This window comes from Nilaparvata lugens, unplaced genomic scaffold (assembly GCF_014356525.2).
Source record: "Nilaparvata lugens isolate BPH unplaced genomic scaffold, ASM1435652v1 scaffold2988, whole genome shotgun sequence".
In the NCBI taxonomy this organism is placed as follows: Eukaryota; Metazoa; Arthropoda; class Insecta; order Hemiptera; family Delphacidae; genus Nilaparvata; species Nilaparvata lugens.
The window spans coordinates 19,227-38,376 of NW_024090373.1; the positions used below are offsets into that span (position 1 = coordinate 19,227).

The window sequence follows — 19,150 nt, forward strand, 5'->3', positions numbered from 1 at the left end:
TAGCAAACAGAGTTTATAGTGTGTTTAAGTCCTCTTTGCAACGTATCAAAATTGCCTGCTGAGATGCATCTTTCCGGACGAATATTTTCTCCTGCCTTGCCCATACGAACTTGTAGCCCTTTTGGAAGGCGACGCCCCGCACCAGCTTGAGACGCTCCAGGTAATAATGATCATATTATGGTCATTTAATAATGGTGAATAATGGATACTAAATATTGGCATCATTAGTTTGTTAAAATTCAGACATAGCCGCGCCGCGCCGCGCCGCGTCGCGCCGCTCCACCGACATAGTGCAAGCTCTACTTGAAGGTACAAATGTTTTTAATGGTGGTACTAAATAGTACGAAATAGGTGCTAAATATTGGTATAATTATTTTGTTGAAATTCAGACATAGCCGGGCCAGTGACATGCCCATGTGCAGAGGTCATTGACCCCTGCTATTACATGCAATAACTCTGTAACCTTTGAGAAAAGAAAATTTTTATTGTTGGTACTAAATAGTACGAAATAGGTACTAAATATTGGCATAATTGTATTGATGAAATTCAGACATAGCCGGGCTGAGAGGTCATTGACCCTAACTATTTTCATGCAATAACTCTGTAACCTTTGAGATGAAAAATTTTTATTGTAGGTACTAAATAGTACTAAATGGGAACTAAATATTGGCATAATTAGTTTGATGAAATTCAGACATAGCCGGGCTGAGAGGTCACAGACATTTGCCACATTCATGCTGTATTTCCTCTGTTACCTTTGAGGTGAAATTTTTTTTATTGAAGGTACCAAATAGTACGAAATAGGTACTATTTAATGGCATAATTGGATTTATGAAATTCAGACATAGCCGGGCTGAGAGGTCATTGACCCTAACTATTTTCATGCAATAACTCTGTAACCTTTGAGATAAAACATTTTTTATTGTAGGTACTAAATAGTACTAAATTGGAACTAAATATTGGCATAGTTAGATTGGTGAAATTCAGACATAGCCGGGCTGAGAGGTCATTGACCCTAACTATTTCCATGCTGTATTTCCGCCACCTTTAAGGTACAAATTTTTTCATTGGAGGTACTAAATAGTACGAAATAGGTACTAAATATTGGTGCAAAGCTTGAGTTCAAATTTGAAGATAGCCGGGCAACCATGTCTCTGGCCCGGCACTTTAGAAAAATCAATAACTCAGTTAGGTGTGAGGTACAAATTTTTTCATTGGAGGTACTAAATAGTACGAAATAGGTACTAAATATTGACATGGTTAGTATGTTGAAATTCGATCATAGCCGGGCCAGCGACATGCACGTCTACTTGTCTAATGTTTTGAAGATTAGGTGACTTTAAGCCACTCTTCCGAACATTACCTTCTCTCCAGCTTCTCACATTATTCCTTCAATGATAATTATGTTCAATGCAGTAAAATTTAGTATATTAGGAGTCAATAGATTCCTAATTTATGATTTTGGAAAACAGTATTCCTTATAATTAGAAAATTATAATTTCTGAATGAATTCAAGATTGTGAATAAGAATATCAATTTTGAAAATTGTAGCTAAATTGAAAAATACCTATTGCAAAATACAGTAAATTTTATGATATTAGCAGTAGTTAATAGCTTCCCCAAAAATTGACAGTCAACTCACAGATATCGCTGCACCCTCGAAGAACTAGATATAGGCTACTATAAAAAATTGTTTGTTATTAGCCAGTTTCTAAGGCACATATAATGTCATTATACCTTGTTTTAGTATCTTTTTGTTATTACTCACTGTAGTTTAATGTTTCTGAATAATAAAAAATCAACATTCGATCATAAATAATGTGGGACAGGAACAATGAAACTCCAATGTATTTCAATTAAAGTTCCAAGATTAATAATTAAATATATCTTCAACGAAGGAAATATACATTTTTGTACAATGGTAAGATAGCCTACTCGTTGGTTTTATAATTATTGTCAACTGTCGAGAACATCCCTTGTCCATATATTACTTATTCCGACACAATTCACCCCTAATTCACATACAGTGTAACAGCTGAATAAAACATTATTTTCTATTGCTGTTTGACCTGAGAACAGGGAAACCTGGCAATGACGTCATTGCGCCGTCAAAGTACTGCTGCATCTTGAGGGGTTTTGGTTCGAGTAATGTTCGCTTTTCCTCTTCATACCTTCCAGTTGTATTCATGTCACAGTACCCTCACTGCTCACTGGCACCCTCACACTCTCTCGCTCTCTCTCACGAGCCGATCGATGGGAAGCAGTGACTCAATGTGTGCTCCAACCATGCGTCATTCAAAGCGAGAGATGTATCGAGGTTTGCATGTCACCGCAGGGAAAGCTGGAAAAGCATAGTTGCAACATTTCTCATCATAACAGAGAACTGTTGTTTGCAGTCTATTATTTCTGTTGTAGTAGTACAAACAAATTATAAATAGATCCAATCTCTTTACAGCAACCGAATGATTGAAAGTTAATCAAAATTGTCTACTTTTAGACATGTTCAAACTATTTTACACGATTTCTGCCCGGCTTCAACTAGATGTTATTCGTTCAGGTGAACAATTTCTTCTACTATTGTCACTGACTACAAGTTGTACCCTACATGCATTCATATTTTCCCAATCTGTTTCAGTTTTGCTACAACATTAAATGTGAACTTGAAAATATTTCTCAAGTTTGGAAGTAAGAAAGTGGGGGTTTAGTTTAAGTCTTTGCATGTATTGATGAATTTTTATATTTGTCTTCACTTTTCCATTCTGAAGAAGAGAAAAAGTATCCATTTAATGTCTAATACATTACAAGCTCTGGTAATGTAAAGACACGCCTCATTGCCGCCGTCTGGTAATTCTCTTTTTGGATTGGAGTATTTGTGAAACTTTACTTGCGAGTACCATTCCTCATGTGATGATGGGATATACACCTTCTTGTTGATGTAGTTGTGATGCAGCCTCCACGAATCTCATTTCAAAACATATTATTTCGGGAATAGAAATCTCTCGCTCTCAATGCATACGTTATGTTTGCATGTGAGAATCCATCCATTGTTATTCTTCTACTGTGTATTCGTTTGCACCCCATATAGATTTTCCATCTCTCAAAATACATAAACTTTTAGATTCACACAATACGCGTGTACTTTGCTTATTCTTACACGATGTAAGATGCCAGTTCGTTCTTTTTTCTACAATACCTGTTGATTAGTATCATAGTAGGGGGTACGATACAATTTCCAGAGATACAATTCAGATGAGAAGTTAAGAAACTTTCAAATAATCAAGTACATAGTACTTCCCCATATAGATTTTCCATCTCTCAAAATACATAAACTTTTAGATTCACACAATACGCGTGTACTTTGCTTATTCTTACACGATGTAAGATGCCAGTTCGTTCTTTTTTCTACAATACCTGTTGATTAGTATCATAGTAGGGGGTACGATACAATTTCCAGGAGATACAATTCAGATGAGAAGTTAAGAAACTTTCAAATAATCAAGTACATAGTACTTCAAAATTATAAGAAGGGCAACAATTGAAAGGAATAATTGATATTAGCTGATGAATAGCGATTAGTGAAGGTTTGAATTGAAATATGACAATAATAACTGAATCATAATTATTGTAACCATACCTATCCTACCCCCTACCTTGACAATGAAATGTACCCACATTCATCTTTGTATCAAGGAATGGAACAGCAAGATATATTCGTTATTATTCTTAATCACGCATTGTTGTATTGTAAGATTATCTTGATGATCACAGATAATATTGACCGTAAAAATCGTTGTATTCGATGGAACAATTCACTAGCTCATGTGAATGTACTTTTGCCGAATTCTTTACCGTTGCAAATGGTTTGATTGGAGAAATACCGTTGACTCCATAAAGTGGCTGACTGTTACTGTTACTGTTCAACCATTCAAACGGAAAAAGTATTGCATGACTGAATAGCATTGATTAGCAGATTGAATAGCTGGCTCATTGAATTAGTGCATCCTCGTCTAGGAATGCATCTCAAAGGAAGAAAGATTATTGCTATATTTGTTACAGCAAGCAATTTACAATTATTATTTGCTTTTTTTCCAAGTAGTCTTCAAATTCATAAAGTAAAAAGTGGGAACTGTAACCTAGTATTTGCGAACTTAAAACACATGTCTAAGGAAACTGAAAACTTGGCATAAAAAAATTTATTTCTACAATATTCTAATTAATCTATTAATGTTCTAATTCAATTTATATGAGCGTATTCATTCACGAGTGAAAGTATGGAACCTCTCATCTTCATTTATAAAATAAATTTTAATCAAAAAATCTATGAATAGGGAGCATTTAGGTTACGAACAAGAGGACCTTCCAAGTTTCTTCACTAACAAAGCCTTCCAATACAAATTATTTTAAAACTCTAGTAAAATTTTTTGGCGATTAACACGTTAATTAATGAACAGCTCAATTCTAATTTGAGTTAATAGGAATTTTTAGACAAAACAAATTATTGGTCAATTACTCATTTTCAACTGCAATTATTGAAAGCAATGTTCCTACACCCTTATTCATAGATATTTTCAACATCACTTCACACAATGTCTCATGGAAATGTTATGGAAGGTTAGTCTATTTATGTAATATTACTGTACTACTATAATAGGCCTACTCCAATGTTTTCGTACTACTGTATTTTGAGATTAATGTCAAATTTGTGAATTTCAAACATGCCTGTTTTTTTCATTGAATCAACACAAATCTTTAGCATTCTCTTGAGAATAAATTATTTAAATAAATAGAAAAATATTGTCATGGATGAAGAGTAAAGTATTTTGATGAACCGATACTGGATCCATTCAGAGGTCAAGTTCTGTTTATGGATACAGTATTACGGAATCAGACTTCTGAGTGTGATTCCCAGTTTTGAAAGTTTTCCTGGTTGTGGGCATTATGCAAATGCAATTGAGTTCAGCTCTTATTAATGAATTTTCCACGTCTCTACCTGCCGTTCTTCAGCCACTTTTGTGAATATCCACTTCACAATTTATTTTTCCTCATCAGAAGAACTAACAGACATGTGAAGAGTGCTGAGTGCTCTCTGCTTCGCTTATAATGAGCTGAGTCGTTGAACACCAGCTCTTCATTCTCCTCCTCATCCTCCTCCACCTCCTACTCCTCATCCTCCTCCACCTCCTACTCCTCATCCTCCTCCACCTCCTACTCCTCATCCTCATCCACCTCATCCTCTTCCTCCTCCTCCTCTTCCTAATCCCCCTCCGGCTATTAGCCGTTGTTGCTTTTCTCTGTGCACATCTCACCCGCTCCTTGATGGGCTCTTTTATGAATTTGACTTTTAACCCTTTAAAAATATCCAGTCTGTTGCCCCGGATGCTGGAAGCATCTCAACTGTCGCTCATCAATATTTCGATCTTTCTGCCTATAAACTACTGCTACTTGATAGAAAATTGAAATGAATTATGTTGTAAAAACTGCAGTTACAATTCAAATATATGAAAATCGTTGGTTTGAAAAGCTGTATTCAGTTTGGATAGACTTGAAAATTAGTTCTATTTTTTGAAAACTGGCACATTTTTGTACTAACAGATAGAGCAAGAGTTAGAATATAGAATAGCAAGAGTTTACAAGAGATACATTTTGCATCCTAAACTCTTAGGCCTCTTTCACACGATAGGAGACGTGCAACTTGAACACTGAACAGTGTTCACGTTTTTTTGTCGAAGTACATTGAGTCAAATCGTGTCTTTCACATGGTGACTCCTATCCAGGAACCTCGTTTTGTCACGTCTTTTCCCCTCGAGGCAAGCAGAGGCAAGATCTAACAACTATGCCGACGTTTGCTCAAAGTATATGACTCATCACTTTTTCTCAAAGTCTAACTTCCTTAAAAATATAGATAGAAGATTTCTGATTTCGGATTTGGATTCAGCGACCCCAAATTCTTTAAAGCGTAAGTCCCGTTTTCGAAAATATCCGAAAACAAGGAAGTTATGGCTGTTTTTAATAAAGCTTTCTATTATCATATAATTATACGGTAAAAACGAACAGGTACTGTACTATACAGTACGTAAGTACTGTAGCTTCAAAATACAACTTACACTGTATTCGTGTAGGAAATTTGGTAGGTTATTTATCTTGATTTCTGAAAATACCCCAAAATAAGGGAGTAAGATAACTTTGAAAAACCAAAGTTTTCCTGCCGATTGAAGAAACACTAAAAATTAGTCTAAGACATATTATGTCTTAGAATAAAAACGTGTAACAAATATATCAGATCACTATTCAAGCTATCAAGCTTTTCATAAATTTATTTGTCTCCTCATAGCAGAAGGTTTGCGCCCAACGTTTTCATTTAAACATTTCTATGATTAAATTGTGATAGAGAACATTATCGTATTGATCTTCTAAATCCAGTTACATGTACATCGATTTTCGTAAAACTGATTTTTTTACCGTTCCTATGAATTCTAAGAATTCTATGAATTGTTTATACAGGTTCATCACAGGCCAGGCTGGTCTGAGCTATTCATGACTTTTTTTCAGTATGCATTATCAACTCAGCAGTTCTAATACACAGACATCACTACTTGGAATGCCATGATATTTTCTATTCTTTCAATTCCTATTATTACCATAGATCGATTCAGATCAGCACAATGTTTATACTGTATGTTCATAATAGATTTTTCTGATTGTAAAAAGAAATAGTCAATAATTGCTGGGATTTTAAAGTGATATTCAACGATTTGAACCTGATAAATTGGATTGATGAATGACAATTGAAATTCAGTGAATTTTACTGTACAACATTCCTTTTCCTCCTATTTTATTGGGTGATGAGTGGAGATGATTTATGATTTCATATTTGGATTCATCTTTTCATAGTTCAATATTTTTTTGGAAAACTAGAACTTTCAAAAATTAAAAATGTTTATGTATAAACTTCTCAGGTGTTCAAAAACTTCTTAAAACCTTTGCCTGTCCCTTTGTGAGGCAGGAGTATTATTATCTTAGTACGTACTATATATAATCATATGATAATGGAAAGCTATATTGAAAACAGCTATAACTCCCTTGTTTTCGGGTATTTTTGAAAATGGGACTTACGCTTTAAAGAATTTGGGGTCGCTGAATCCAAATTCGAAATCAGAAATCTTCTATCTATATTTCTAAGGAAGTTAGACTTTGAGAAAAAGTGATGAGTCATATACTTTGAGCAAACGTCGGCGGAGTTGTTAGATCTGTCGGCTTATTCGTAAGATCCCCATGTGAAAGTACAGGAGAGCTGCAAAATATGAAATATGATCTTCCGTAATATGATATTCCAGGAGCGAGGTCTCTGCCGTGTGAAACTGGCCTTACTTTGTAATTTCAGTTTATTGATCTTAATTTTTAATATAGTCTAATATTATTTCAACGGTATAATCGAATCTCATATCCATTAGTTATACTTCTTTATTTCGATGGACCTTCACGGTAACTCCTCATGGAAAATTGTCAAACGACCATCAAAACATTTAAACATTAAGAGAAATGCCAAACCGTCGACTTGAATCTTAGATCTCACTTCGCTCGGTCAATTAAATGGAGGAACCCTTCAAGAACTTTCATCTTTATCACTGTAAATGATTATGAAATTCATTGAAGATTATCAATGTTATTTTTGACTAGATAATGAATGTTTGTTTATATATTTTTTTAAATTAAAGTAAAGTTTATATACTTTGAATTTAGGCCTAATCTTGAATCGTTTGCTTGGAACTTAGAAACACTGAGGCTCTGTTGCATTAAAATCTGCCTGCTCAATTTCAACCAAATCAATGAAAACAAATTGAATGAAATCAAGTTTAAGGCTGTGCAAAGGCTAAAAATAAACTTTTTACTGGTAATATTTTTCATAGTTTTTCGATTTGTATATCATCAAGCTATCAAAATGAAGAAGTTTTCTCAATAAAACATTTTTTTCCGATCATTACTTTTTGAGATGTTCAAATTTTTTGGGACAGAACATTTCAAATTCGTTAAGAAATAAATCCATGAGATTTAGTGGATAAATTCTTCATGGTATTGTTGATTGAATAAAACAAAAATGTTTTGAAAATATCAATTTTTGATAAAGTTATTCAATTTACCAAAAATAATTTTTTTGAGTTATTTTTGGTCATTTCTAGTGAATTGAATAACTTTCTCAAAAATTAATATTTTTAGAAGATTTTTGTTTTATTAAATCAACAATACCATGAAAAATGTATCCTTTGAATCTCATGGATTTATTTCTTACCGAATTTGAAATGTTCTGTCCCAAAAATTTGAACTTTAGGCGCTCATATCTCAAAAAGCAATGATCGTAAAAAATGTCTTTCTGAGAAAACTTTTTTATTTTGATAGCTTGATTATATACAAATCGAAAAACTTTGAAAATATCACCAGTAGAAAGTTTATTTTTAGCCTTTGGACAGCCTTAATTGGATGACATTACTTACATAACCAATTCCGTTACACAGTCAATATTACAGATCATTGTATACATTACTGTTTGCTTAAGAAAATTTTATTCACTTAACCCATGATCAAATGCCACGAGAACTGATCCGAGAAGCCTTCATTTCAAAAAAGTCTACTCTGATTGTTTCTCATGGCATTTAATCCTGATTAAAATGTATCAGGCTTCTGTGCAACGGGGCCTGAGAGTTTATAATGTATATATTTGTGTTTTCGCAATGTTATCAATTTCCCATCGAAAATGTTATACTAAACTCATCGGAAGTTCAAAATATGTTTTCAATCGGTAAAAGAAGTGATAAATTCCATATTTCCAATGCAATAAGATAGGATTATAAAGTTTGTTTGGAATCTGAATGGCGTATTTGTACCACGTGATCGAGCTAGCCAATCAAAAGCGTGACAGTCAATGACCATACTGTGGTTGTACAGAGTGGGTGGAAAGTCTGAGAACGGCTTAATATCTCATACACAAAGGTAATTTGACGGTGGGTGTGATTGGGGATCCTACTCAAATTGAAAATACTACTTTACTATGACTTTAAAAATCTGGTTCGTCATCCTGGATCCGCCATTTTGAATGAAACTTTTTTTTTAAAAAATATGAAGGTGGTCATGCGATACATGATTTCGATACAGAATTTCAAGACAAAATGAATAGCGAAAACCGCACATCGATATCTCAAATCGTTTAGAAGATATTCATATTATTAATCAATACCACTAATGTATTTAATTTCTGTTTTGCATCTTATTGATTAATAATATGAATATCGGTTTGAGATATCGATATGCGGTTTTCGCCATTCATTTTCTCTCGAAATCATGTATAGCATGACCAGCTTCCTATTTAAAAAAATGAAGTTGCATTCAAAATGGCGGATCCAAGATGGCGGCCATTTTTAAAGTCATAGTAAAGTAGTATTTTCAATTTGAGTAGGATCCCCAATCACACCCACCGTCAAATTACCTTTGTGTATGAGATATTAAGCCGTTCTCGAACTTTTCACCTACTCTGTATGGTTACTGTAGTTCTAGTTACATCAGTAGACAGTCTACCAACTTTGACATTTATTAATATCGAAGATTGTTTATAAAGTAACTGTGGCTCTAGCTATACAAATAAGATTATACAGTTGACTCGAATCCTAGCATTTGCTTGAGAATTACTTGGAACTAGCAATTGCTAGCTTGTATTGAATTGTTTCAGCACCTACAAGAAGGCGCGCGCATGATGACTCAGCTGACGAACCAGCTGGCGACGCTGGAGCGGGCGCGCAAGAACTATGAGAAGGCGTCACGGGAGGCGGAACGCGCATTGGACACATTCCAGCGTGTCGACGCCGACATGAACCTGTCGCGTGCCGAGGTGGAGAAGCAGCGCATGAACATGACGCTCAAGTCGCAGCAGTGCGAGGAGACCAAGAACGAGTACGCCAGCCAGCTGCAGAGGACCAACGACCTACAGGTCGGCACAATTATTGCAAAAGTCAATTCCAATATACAGTACTAACAATTTTTTTATTTATTGGAACAGGACTAAAAATCTTCTGTCACATCAGTGACTTAACTTGAAGCTTTGATTAGAAGCTTTGTTTGAAGTTTTGTGCATCTGAATCAAATTTGATGTAGTGAGTGAAAAAATGTTCTTATCGTGTGTCATGCTTATTTCCTGTCAGTCATGAGATATGGAGTCATATTTTGGGGAAAGACCATTGAGAATAATGGAATACACATACTGCAGAAGAAAGATGTGAGAATAATTTATAAAATGAATGCAAGGTGTTCTTGCAGGCCTTATTTTGAAGAAAATAAATTGTTGATGGCTATTTATATATTTGTTGCAAGCTTCGTCTTCAAGAATAGACGAAGAATAGGGTGGGTATATGAGAAGAACCAGGTGAATCATCCCCCCCCCCCCAATTAACAAGGTTTAGAAATTTTGTATACACAACTCATAGACTTTGCCTTCTGTTGAGTGGCCCGTTTTATATGGGAATGAATATATTCAATGCACTCCCATCTCACATCAGAGAAATTTAGGGCTTGAAGGAGTTCAAAAGAACACTTACAGGATTCCTTATTGTAGCCTATTGTGTCCATTCAAATTAGCGGACTTCCTTGATAGATGTTTTTTGCTTTATACATGCTATGTAAAATTTGTTGCGTTTTCTTGTCTGTTATGTTTGGTAGATGGTAGATATAGTTTGTGTGAAATAAGTTGAGACTTGGCCCTCCATCCGAAGAAATTACAGGGTTGCCAAATCGTGTAAAATTTCAACTTTCTCAAATTTCCAATTCAACGTTAGAATTGGATGTAGAATATCATCCTCGATATCCTAGTAGTACTAAAAAAGCTTCAGGGTTGGAGAATCATGGGGCGTCGTAATGCGTAATAATTTTATATCAAATTAGGGGGGAGAATGTCTCCTTTCTATTGGTGTCTGGATCATTTCTATCCGACTTATAGTTATATTTTAATTACTGATTATGTTCGTCAATGTCGACACAATTCGAACACAAAACATGAAATTTTCGACATGCTAGAAACTTTTTGGTTTCAAAAGATAAGTAGGTGGTGAAAGCGAGAAAGTTTCTCAGAAATAATTGAAATTATTTTTGCAATTGTCATAAGTAGTCGGAAGATCGTATTTTGGTCTCCAAAGAATTTTAGGAGAGCGGCTAGCAAAGTAAAAAAGTAAAGATGGTTAAATAAGGTGTTCCCATATTATAGCATTAAAGAGTTTGATTATAAAAAGCCTATAATCGTAAATGTCGTAACTACAGTCAACCGCACGAAAATAGTCTGATAGAAATTGGAACAGATGAATGCAAAAGTTACCAAATAAGAGTTGAATATCGGGGCACCAAGCTTCGCACGTTATTTATTTATTGATAGACAGAACCCAATATTATGCTTTAGAATGATTGGGGAATGACTAACAGGCACAGCCCAAAACTGTTTCTTCCTCGAATTTTGATTTTATACACTATAAGTAGTCCAAAAAGTAGGTTATGTTTCTTACACTTGAATTCAGGTCCAATTTTCAGTCCAAACATTTGAAAACAGAAAAGTTCTAATTTAGATTGTTTACAAACCAAATTGAATAACAAAATAACACTCACTAATCACTTATAACTGTAAAATAATGATTAACTTTGAACATTATGATATACCATCTCATGTCAACAAATCAAATTATTTTGATCGAATCAATTATAAAATTTCTAGATTTCTCGCGAGAGGTACTCAGCAGTTCCAATTTTTATCGGACTATTCTCGTGCGGTTGACTATAGTTACTCCTTATTTGAATGAATCAAGATTTTTAACATTCCGTAAACTCTTTGTCAAAATCTTCAACATATTCTCATTGTGACTATCTACCTATCGAGTATCTTTTCCTTATTTTGTTCAAAATATAAAATATTTTTTTCTCACAAAAAACTTACTAATATTATTTTGATTTTTCAATAGTTTTCTTTGTTTTTTCCAGAATCAACATTACCATATATTACTACCCGATGTTTTTAGGAATTTACAAGACCTCGATGAGAAGAGGATAAAAGATATAAGAAATTTCATGATTCACTCTGCCGATGTCGAAAGGAAAGTGTTTCCTATTATTAGTAAGTGTTTAGATGGTATCGTCTCAGCGGCGCAGCAAATCAACGAGAAAGAGGTAATGCGAAATATTAATATAATATCAATATAATATAATATCAATATTTTAAGGTAACATTGTCAAATTTCGACTTGACAAGATTTTCTCGTTATGTGAGTTTGTTGTAATACTACTAAACGAAAATTATTATTAAATTATGCGAAGCGGTTTGACTTGGTGGTCGCGCTGATTAGCTATTGCTTTATAAGAGTCATGCGCGCCTGCTACTTCCATTGGAAAGGTAACCACTTGAGCCAACTCCTCTGATTCATGAGTATTTTGGAGACATCGCTTCTCGGTGGTTCGGAATCCACCTAAAACTGTAGGTCCACACATCTCTCATAATCATCCGCCATATTACTCACGCAAAAGCCTAGATCTCATGTAGGCATCATCCTCAGGAAAATAAAAATAATAAAATGAATTATTGTTCATTTTCATATTTTATTAATAAAGAAGAGAACTGTAAATATATCGCACCGTGAAATTTCTTTGGTGAATAACAAATCTAGAACATTGAACTGACTAAAGGCCGTTTGCACAGTGAAAGCTTGTGACTCAAACTCATTTGAGTCAGCTGGTGGCTTAAGAACCACATTAAAACAAATTTGATTTAATGTGGATTTAATCCACCTAAAATTGATTTTTGGTTTAAAGTGGAACCGTGCACATGGCACTAAGGTTTTAAAATGTTAAATAAGCAATGTTTGGTGTAAATGGAATACGAAAGTTTTAACAAATAAGACAGATCCAAGTCAAACCTATATGTCATGGTACTCATCAATATTAAACATGTTACCGTATTCTAAGTCTATGAAGTACAACATTTGAACCTGACATTACCTTTTATACATGACCATGTCAAAGGTAACATTGACGTTATCATTTGAAATAAAAGGTAATATACTTCATTGAGGATAGATCAAAAGATATATTCCTTACTGCGTCTATTGGTCTCAAGCAGACACCGAGACACGTAAATTAACAGACAGTTGTCTGTGCTGGTAGATGTGAATATGCTCATTCTTATCACTTGGAAGAAATTCTATTTTGTCTTCAATGATGCTATCTCTGTTTGTTTAATTTCGGTAGACTAATTGGAATCGATATAGTCTAATTAGTAATGTTTCAGTTACTTGACTCAGTCATGCATCACATTACATATTTCTTGACTCAACCATATATAATACAAAATCTTTTATATTTCCTTGACTTCCAAGGCTCTTGGCAAACCCTTGTTTCTGTGTCACATATAATCAAGGTCTTTTTTTGTAGATCAGTTGAAAAAATTGTACCCTAATAAATATTGTAAGTAGTGGTATAAATCACAATGTTGTGCATATGTATCACATAATAGACACTTCAGTGTTTTATAATACGTGGGGCATTCAATAAGTAACGAGACAAATTACTAATTTGCAAAAACGGCTAAATTGATCCTTATGAAACTTTCAGGACATGAAGTTGGCAACCTTGCGATGACATCTGATCAGTTGTTCCACCGTATTTCGTAAACATAATCGTAAATTGACTCAGTTAACAATGGCGAGTCCGCTTGAGAATGCACCGTGAAGAACAACGTGCTGTGATCAGAATTTCAGTCGCAGAAGGTGAGGAAGGTAGTGAAATCCACAAAAGAATGTTAAAAGTGAACGGAGACCATTGTTTGAATCAAATGGGTAGACCAGTTTCAAAGTGGCCGTACAAAAGTTTGTGACAATCAACGCAGTGGACGACCAGTCAAAGTTGGGACTTCCTCTCTAGAATCTCAAATGTATTCGTTAATTCGGGACAATAGGCGTATCACTGATGAATTTATAAGTGAAAAAGTAAACGCGAATGTTGGAACTGTCCATAACAACAAGCTGCAGTACAACAAAACTTGTGCAAGATGGGTGCCTAGACAACTCACGGACGTTCACAAAGAAACCCGGCTTCAAATCAGTCAACAGTTGAAAAATCGGTATGTGACTGAAGAGGAATGTTCTTTTCAGAAAAATTGTAACGTGTGATGAAGCCATGGATCCACCACTATGAGCCAGAGTCAAAACGACAGACAAAGTCAAATCTGATCACGTTGTTCTTCCACGGTACAATTCGCCATTGTTAACTGAGTCAATTTTCGATTATGTTTACGAAATACTATAGAACAACTAACTGATCAGATGTCATGGCAAGGTTCCCAACTTCATGTCCTGAAAGTTTCATAAGGATCAATTTAGCAGTTTTTAAAAATTAGTAATTTGTCTCGTTACTTTTTGAATGACCCTCGTATTAATATAAACAGAAAACAACACAGATAGATTTAAAAACACTTAGGGCCGGTTTCCGAGCTTGGAATTTGGCTAAGTTCTAGACTTTAAACAGCTGGAGTCAGAAAATTGGCTTTCCGAAATGGGGCGTAGTCGCAGTCATTGTCATAGTCACGTTTGAATTAAATTTCAAAAAAACTAGAAAATTAAACACTAAATAAAATAAAGAGAAAATAGTGTAGAGTTTCAGCTATTTTGAATTATTTAGAAATATTTAATTTCGTCAAGGAAAACGTTTCCAATTAATAGAAATGAGAAAATAAAAACTGCAGCTACTGTTATAAAAACTGCGACTACGCCCCGTTTTGGAAAGCTAATTTTCTGACTCCAGCTGTTTAAAGTCTAGAACTTAGCTAAATCCCGAGCTCGGAAACCGGCACTTAGAAACTTACATTATACAAAAATTTTCACAATGATTTCAGATATTTTTCCAAAACTGTTCGAATTTATAATTTTAAAATAAAACATTTGATTGAACAAAACTAATTTTATGAAACTAAAGAAGTTATAAAGTTTGATTTATGTCAATTCGTTCATTTTCGATTTTACTAATAATTTGAGTTCAAAAACTTGGAAAAATGTTGATATTTATGTTTGTTTTGTTTTGCGTTTGCAGGATACGTTATTAGTGATAGAACGATACAAGTCAGGCTTCCAGCCACCGACAGACATTCCGTTTGAAGACCTGAACGGTAGGGGGGGCAGCGAGCGGGATGGGAGCAGTGGGGGGGTGGGACCGCCGCCCCTCAGCAGTGTGGGTGGATTCCGACCGGAGGCCATGACAGTCAAAGGCACCATGTCAGCCGGTGGCAAGCTCAAGAAGAGGGTCGGCATATTCAACATTTTCAGCTCCAACAAGGTATGTAACCTCCACTATTTGCTATTCATTTCTGCCTAATATTCAACTCTCTCTTACAGGCTACTGGATTGTTTCTGTTGTGTACTATGTAAAAACTGAGGATACAAGCCTTTTATCCACCAAATACTTCATCAGGCCTGCAAGTAAACAAAATTATTTTACATTATTCAGCTGTCCTCTCTTGTAAAAGATTGTCTTCGAGGCTAATGTCCAAAGTTCTCTTACAAGGTATTTGATTGTATCTGTTATGTTCTTTAAAAACTACCAGTGGACACTAGACTATACTAAAGGATTCTCCCTCTCACCAGGCCTATAAGTTTATAACTCTTTTAAAATTGAATTTAGCTGTCCTCACCTGTAAAAAGTTTCCTTCTAGGCCAATGTTCAATGTTCAAGATCAACTAGTTCTTGATTTTCATTTTTGTTAGTTTGGAAACTTTCTACTTCCCGACAGTAACTTACAGCTGATGATGTATGAGCACACACGAAAGTAAGTTCCAGGTTTTCTTACAGGATACCTTATTATTTGTTGTATTGTGTTGTTTTATAAACAACCAGGCGATACACGTTTTCAATAAATAATTCAGCAAGCCTAAAAGTATTCAGAACGCTTATCAAATCTGTTTAACTGTTCTCTCTAGGTTTCATCTCAAGATACATTCATTTTTGTTCATTGTTATTTCAGTGGAAACATATTGAAGAATATAAGTTTTACTATTTGAAAGTTTTACTATTTCTATTTGAATGAATTTTGTCTCATCAGAAGTTTATTTGCAGGATACCTTCAGTTTTTGAGTTCTATTGTAACAAGAATAAGTTACAGAAATTCTTATTCTTCCATAAAAATGATCTCTTGAAAATTTATATTTTTGAATTGATATTTCAAACATGTGAGATTTTATTAACATTTTCAAACATTTTTTCTATTACTGAGATTCTCATGTAAAAAATGGTTGAGGATTAGAAATTTTTAGTATTTCAAAATTTATATGATTTACTATTATAAAAAAGGTGGGAGCTGTTCAACTCAAGTTCGTTCTAAAGTTGAAAAATGTGATTTTTATAATTAATTATGGCTACCTGGATTTATCCTTCAACATGGAACAAGTTTTTTGTTGTAGAAAATGTACTGAAATTTCAGGGGTTGAATGGAGGATTGTTGTAATTAAGATTAAAACGTTTGTCTCCACAGAAGAATCACATTTATACTTTTCGCTATTTCCATGTGCTGTACAAACTCATCTTGTAAATAGCTACAATAGGGTGATAGCTATTCATCTTGGTTATGTACTGTGGTTTTGAAGGTACTTCAAAAATCACTTCAATTATTCTGCTGCAATTGATCTATCTCAGAAGTATATTCTGTATTATTCAGATTATAGGACTATTCTATAATCAGCAGATAATGCAAATTTCACAAAAGTTTATTGGTTTTTGAATATTGGTACTATAATATCATGATGAATTGAAATGGTGTTAATAAGAAAGAATTTTTACGCTTAAGCCTAAGTAATATCACTTCTAACAAAACAAACATTGTGAATAAATTCTGAATTTCAGATTTTCTGTAGGTTTATAACAGGTTTATAACAACAGTAAATATGTTGAATTGAAGCTTGTAAGAAAAAGGTCATCCATTTGTAAATTCACTGTTTTGAAAATTCTCAGATTAATATAATATATTAACAATCTATGTTAATATATTAACATATTATGTGTTGACTCTTGTTAACAATCATCTTCATGATGTGTACAGCAATAACTAACCTGCTTGGTATTCAATAATATTGTAGGTGTCAACTTTCCAATCAATTCTATAAGAATGATATTCATGCCTTGGGATATGAATAAAAGAGGATACATTTGAGACATAGAATTAAACAGTGTAAAGTAAATTTACAGTAGTTATGGAGAAGATTCCAATTTCCAATTTTAGTGTAATATTCTATAGAGATTTCATGCTCGATAATCTAGAGCAATCACAATCTTCAGGGTTTTTATTTAACTAGGTAGATAGAATTCAACAATATTTATGATCTGTTGAGGTTTCGATCTGTTGAGAATACTTGGGAGAATATTGTTGAGTTGCAATAGTTCAACTAAAAATTGACAAACAATTTAATCTTTAAAATACTGCACTCGTATAGTATATAATGCTTAGAGCTTAATTAATTGAATTTCATGTGTAGACTTATCTTACTTGTTGTAGCAACTTGTGTAAAAATAAGAATGTAAAATACATTGAATATAGTACAATTATGTTTGTTTTTTGGGGCCTCTCCTATTTTGTTTCATGTCTTTATATACATAATTTTCATATCATATTATGATAAGTGACTCCTCATGCATTGCATGTTGTCGAATCGTCTATTATGGGTGATGTGCTATTAAACTTATTTGATAATGTGCTGTTTCAGTGGTAATGTGGAAAATGTGTACAGTGGGGTCACATTTCGATTTTATAGAAATTAATTTAAAACTAAGAATGATATAGAAAGAAAAAAAATCTTAGTACCCTTTTTGAAATATTTAATCACAATTGTGATTATGTACTATGATTTTTCTTTTTCTTTCTATTTCTATAAAAGTAGCCCTATACAGAAAAGAGATAAACTAAGAATGATTTCTTTTCTTACTTCCATGTCTAGTCTGATATAATCTAGTCTGTTTCAAAAATGTATAATTTAATATAAATAATGCTGACTGTTCAAGTGATATGAATATCTTCTCAATAAACAACTGTCTACTAAGCGCAAATATACATATTTATTCTATTAAATTGAAAATACAAATTCTCAAATACATTATCAGCCAATTGAAATTATAATTCAAATGTTCATCCTATGTTCTTCCATAATCGGTTCCATTCCATTGTCTGCATCATGTTTGTCTGCAACATCCTCTTCATCTGTTGTTGTTTCTGTCTCTCCACACTTCAATCATCTGTGATTCATGTATTTGATTTGTTATTATGTTCTGGTGTTTTCTTTCCCTCTCGTTGATCATTGGTGAACGTATCTTTTATTTAGGCAAATTGTAGTTGTTTGGAAATCTGGTTTGTGTGGTGGCTATTTCTTGCTTAGCTATCTGGTATATTAACCGTTGATTAAGTAATTGTTGTAATTTGGTGATGGAATGCTTATTAATGTAAAACATTTAGTTTTATTGTTGTGTGTATCGCTAATACTTGAAAGTAGTTCGCTTTTCTGTCGTTTATGCAGTACTCTCTTAAATTTCTCATTCATTTTACCAAGATAGTGGAAAAATAAATGAAATTTTCCAAGTTCATATCAAGAGTTAATTCAATTTTCATGTATACTTGCAATCGTTTGTGTTTTCTACGCATTCTTCCGCAGTTCTCTCCTTGCTTTATTATTTATAATTTTGTCGTATTCCTATTCATAAATTGAAAATTTGAAAAAAAAACTAGCTATAGTTATATTGATATGAGAAGCGACAAGGTTCTTTATGAGCAACAAGCGAAACCTCTGCTTTGCGTGTCACTTCTTTCAGCGAATTGAGTGACGATGGTCAAATTCATTTCTGGATTTGTCTTTACAGCAAGAAAAATAGTGGTTGACAGTAGATCTTGAATCATTAATATTGATAATATTGTCTCTCATTAGTGGTTTACTCGTTAGTTGTAGTTTTTGTTGAAGTAATGATGTAGTATTAATTTCATTGTTATTGGTGTTGGAATAACCACATTGTAATTTACATTAATGAAAATTGAAGGACATTGTCTAATGATTGTTATAATTTACAGCACTAGCAATTCATGTTACTCATGTGTGTGCCATTTAATTCT

At 33.7% G+C, this 19,150-nt stretch overlaps 1 protein-coding gene across 1 annotated transcript; it reads left to right on the forward strand.

The window, feature by feature from the left end:
• The first annotated feature begins 9,681 nt into the window (after nt 1-9,681).
• On the forward strand, nt 9,682-16,111 carry LOC120355581 (formin-binding protein 1-like). Its single transcript, XM_039444147.1, has 3 exons — nt 9,682-9,976; nt 12,004-12,189; nt 15,100-16,111. The coding sequence occupies exons 1-3, from the start codon at nt 9,740-9,742 to the stop codon at nt 15,379-15,381; spliced, it is 705 nt and encodes a 234-aa protein (XP_039300081.1). The 5' UTR covers nt 9,682-9,739; the 3' UTR covers nt 15,382-16,111.
• The last annotated feature ends 3,039 nt before the right edge of the window (nt 16,112-19,150 follow it).

Bases quoted from the DNA above. Each gene is read 5' to 3' on its own strand.
- LOC120355581 (XM_039444147.1), top strand. From the start codon at position 9,740: ATGATGACTCAGCTGACGAACCAGCTGGCGACGCTGGAGCGGGCGCGC. The intron at 9,977-12,003 runs GTCGGCACAATT...TGTTTTTTCCAG, and splicing joins AGAGGACCAACGACCTACAG to AATCAACATTACCATATATT. The intron at 12,190-15,099 runs GTAATGCGAAAT...TTGCGTTTGCAG, and splicing joins AGCAAATCAACGAGAAAGAG to GATACGTTATTAGTGATAGA.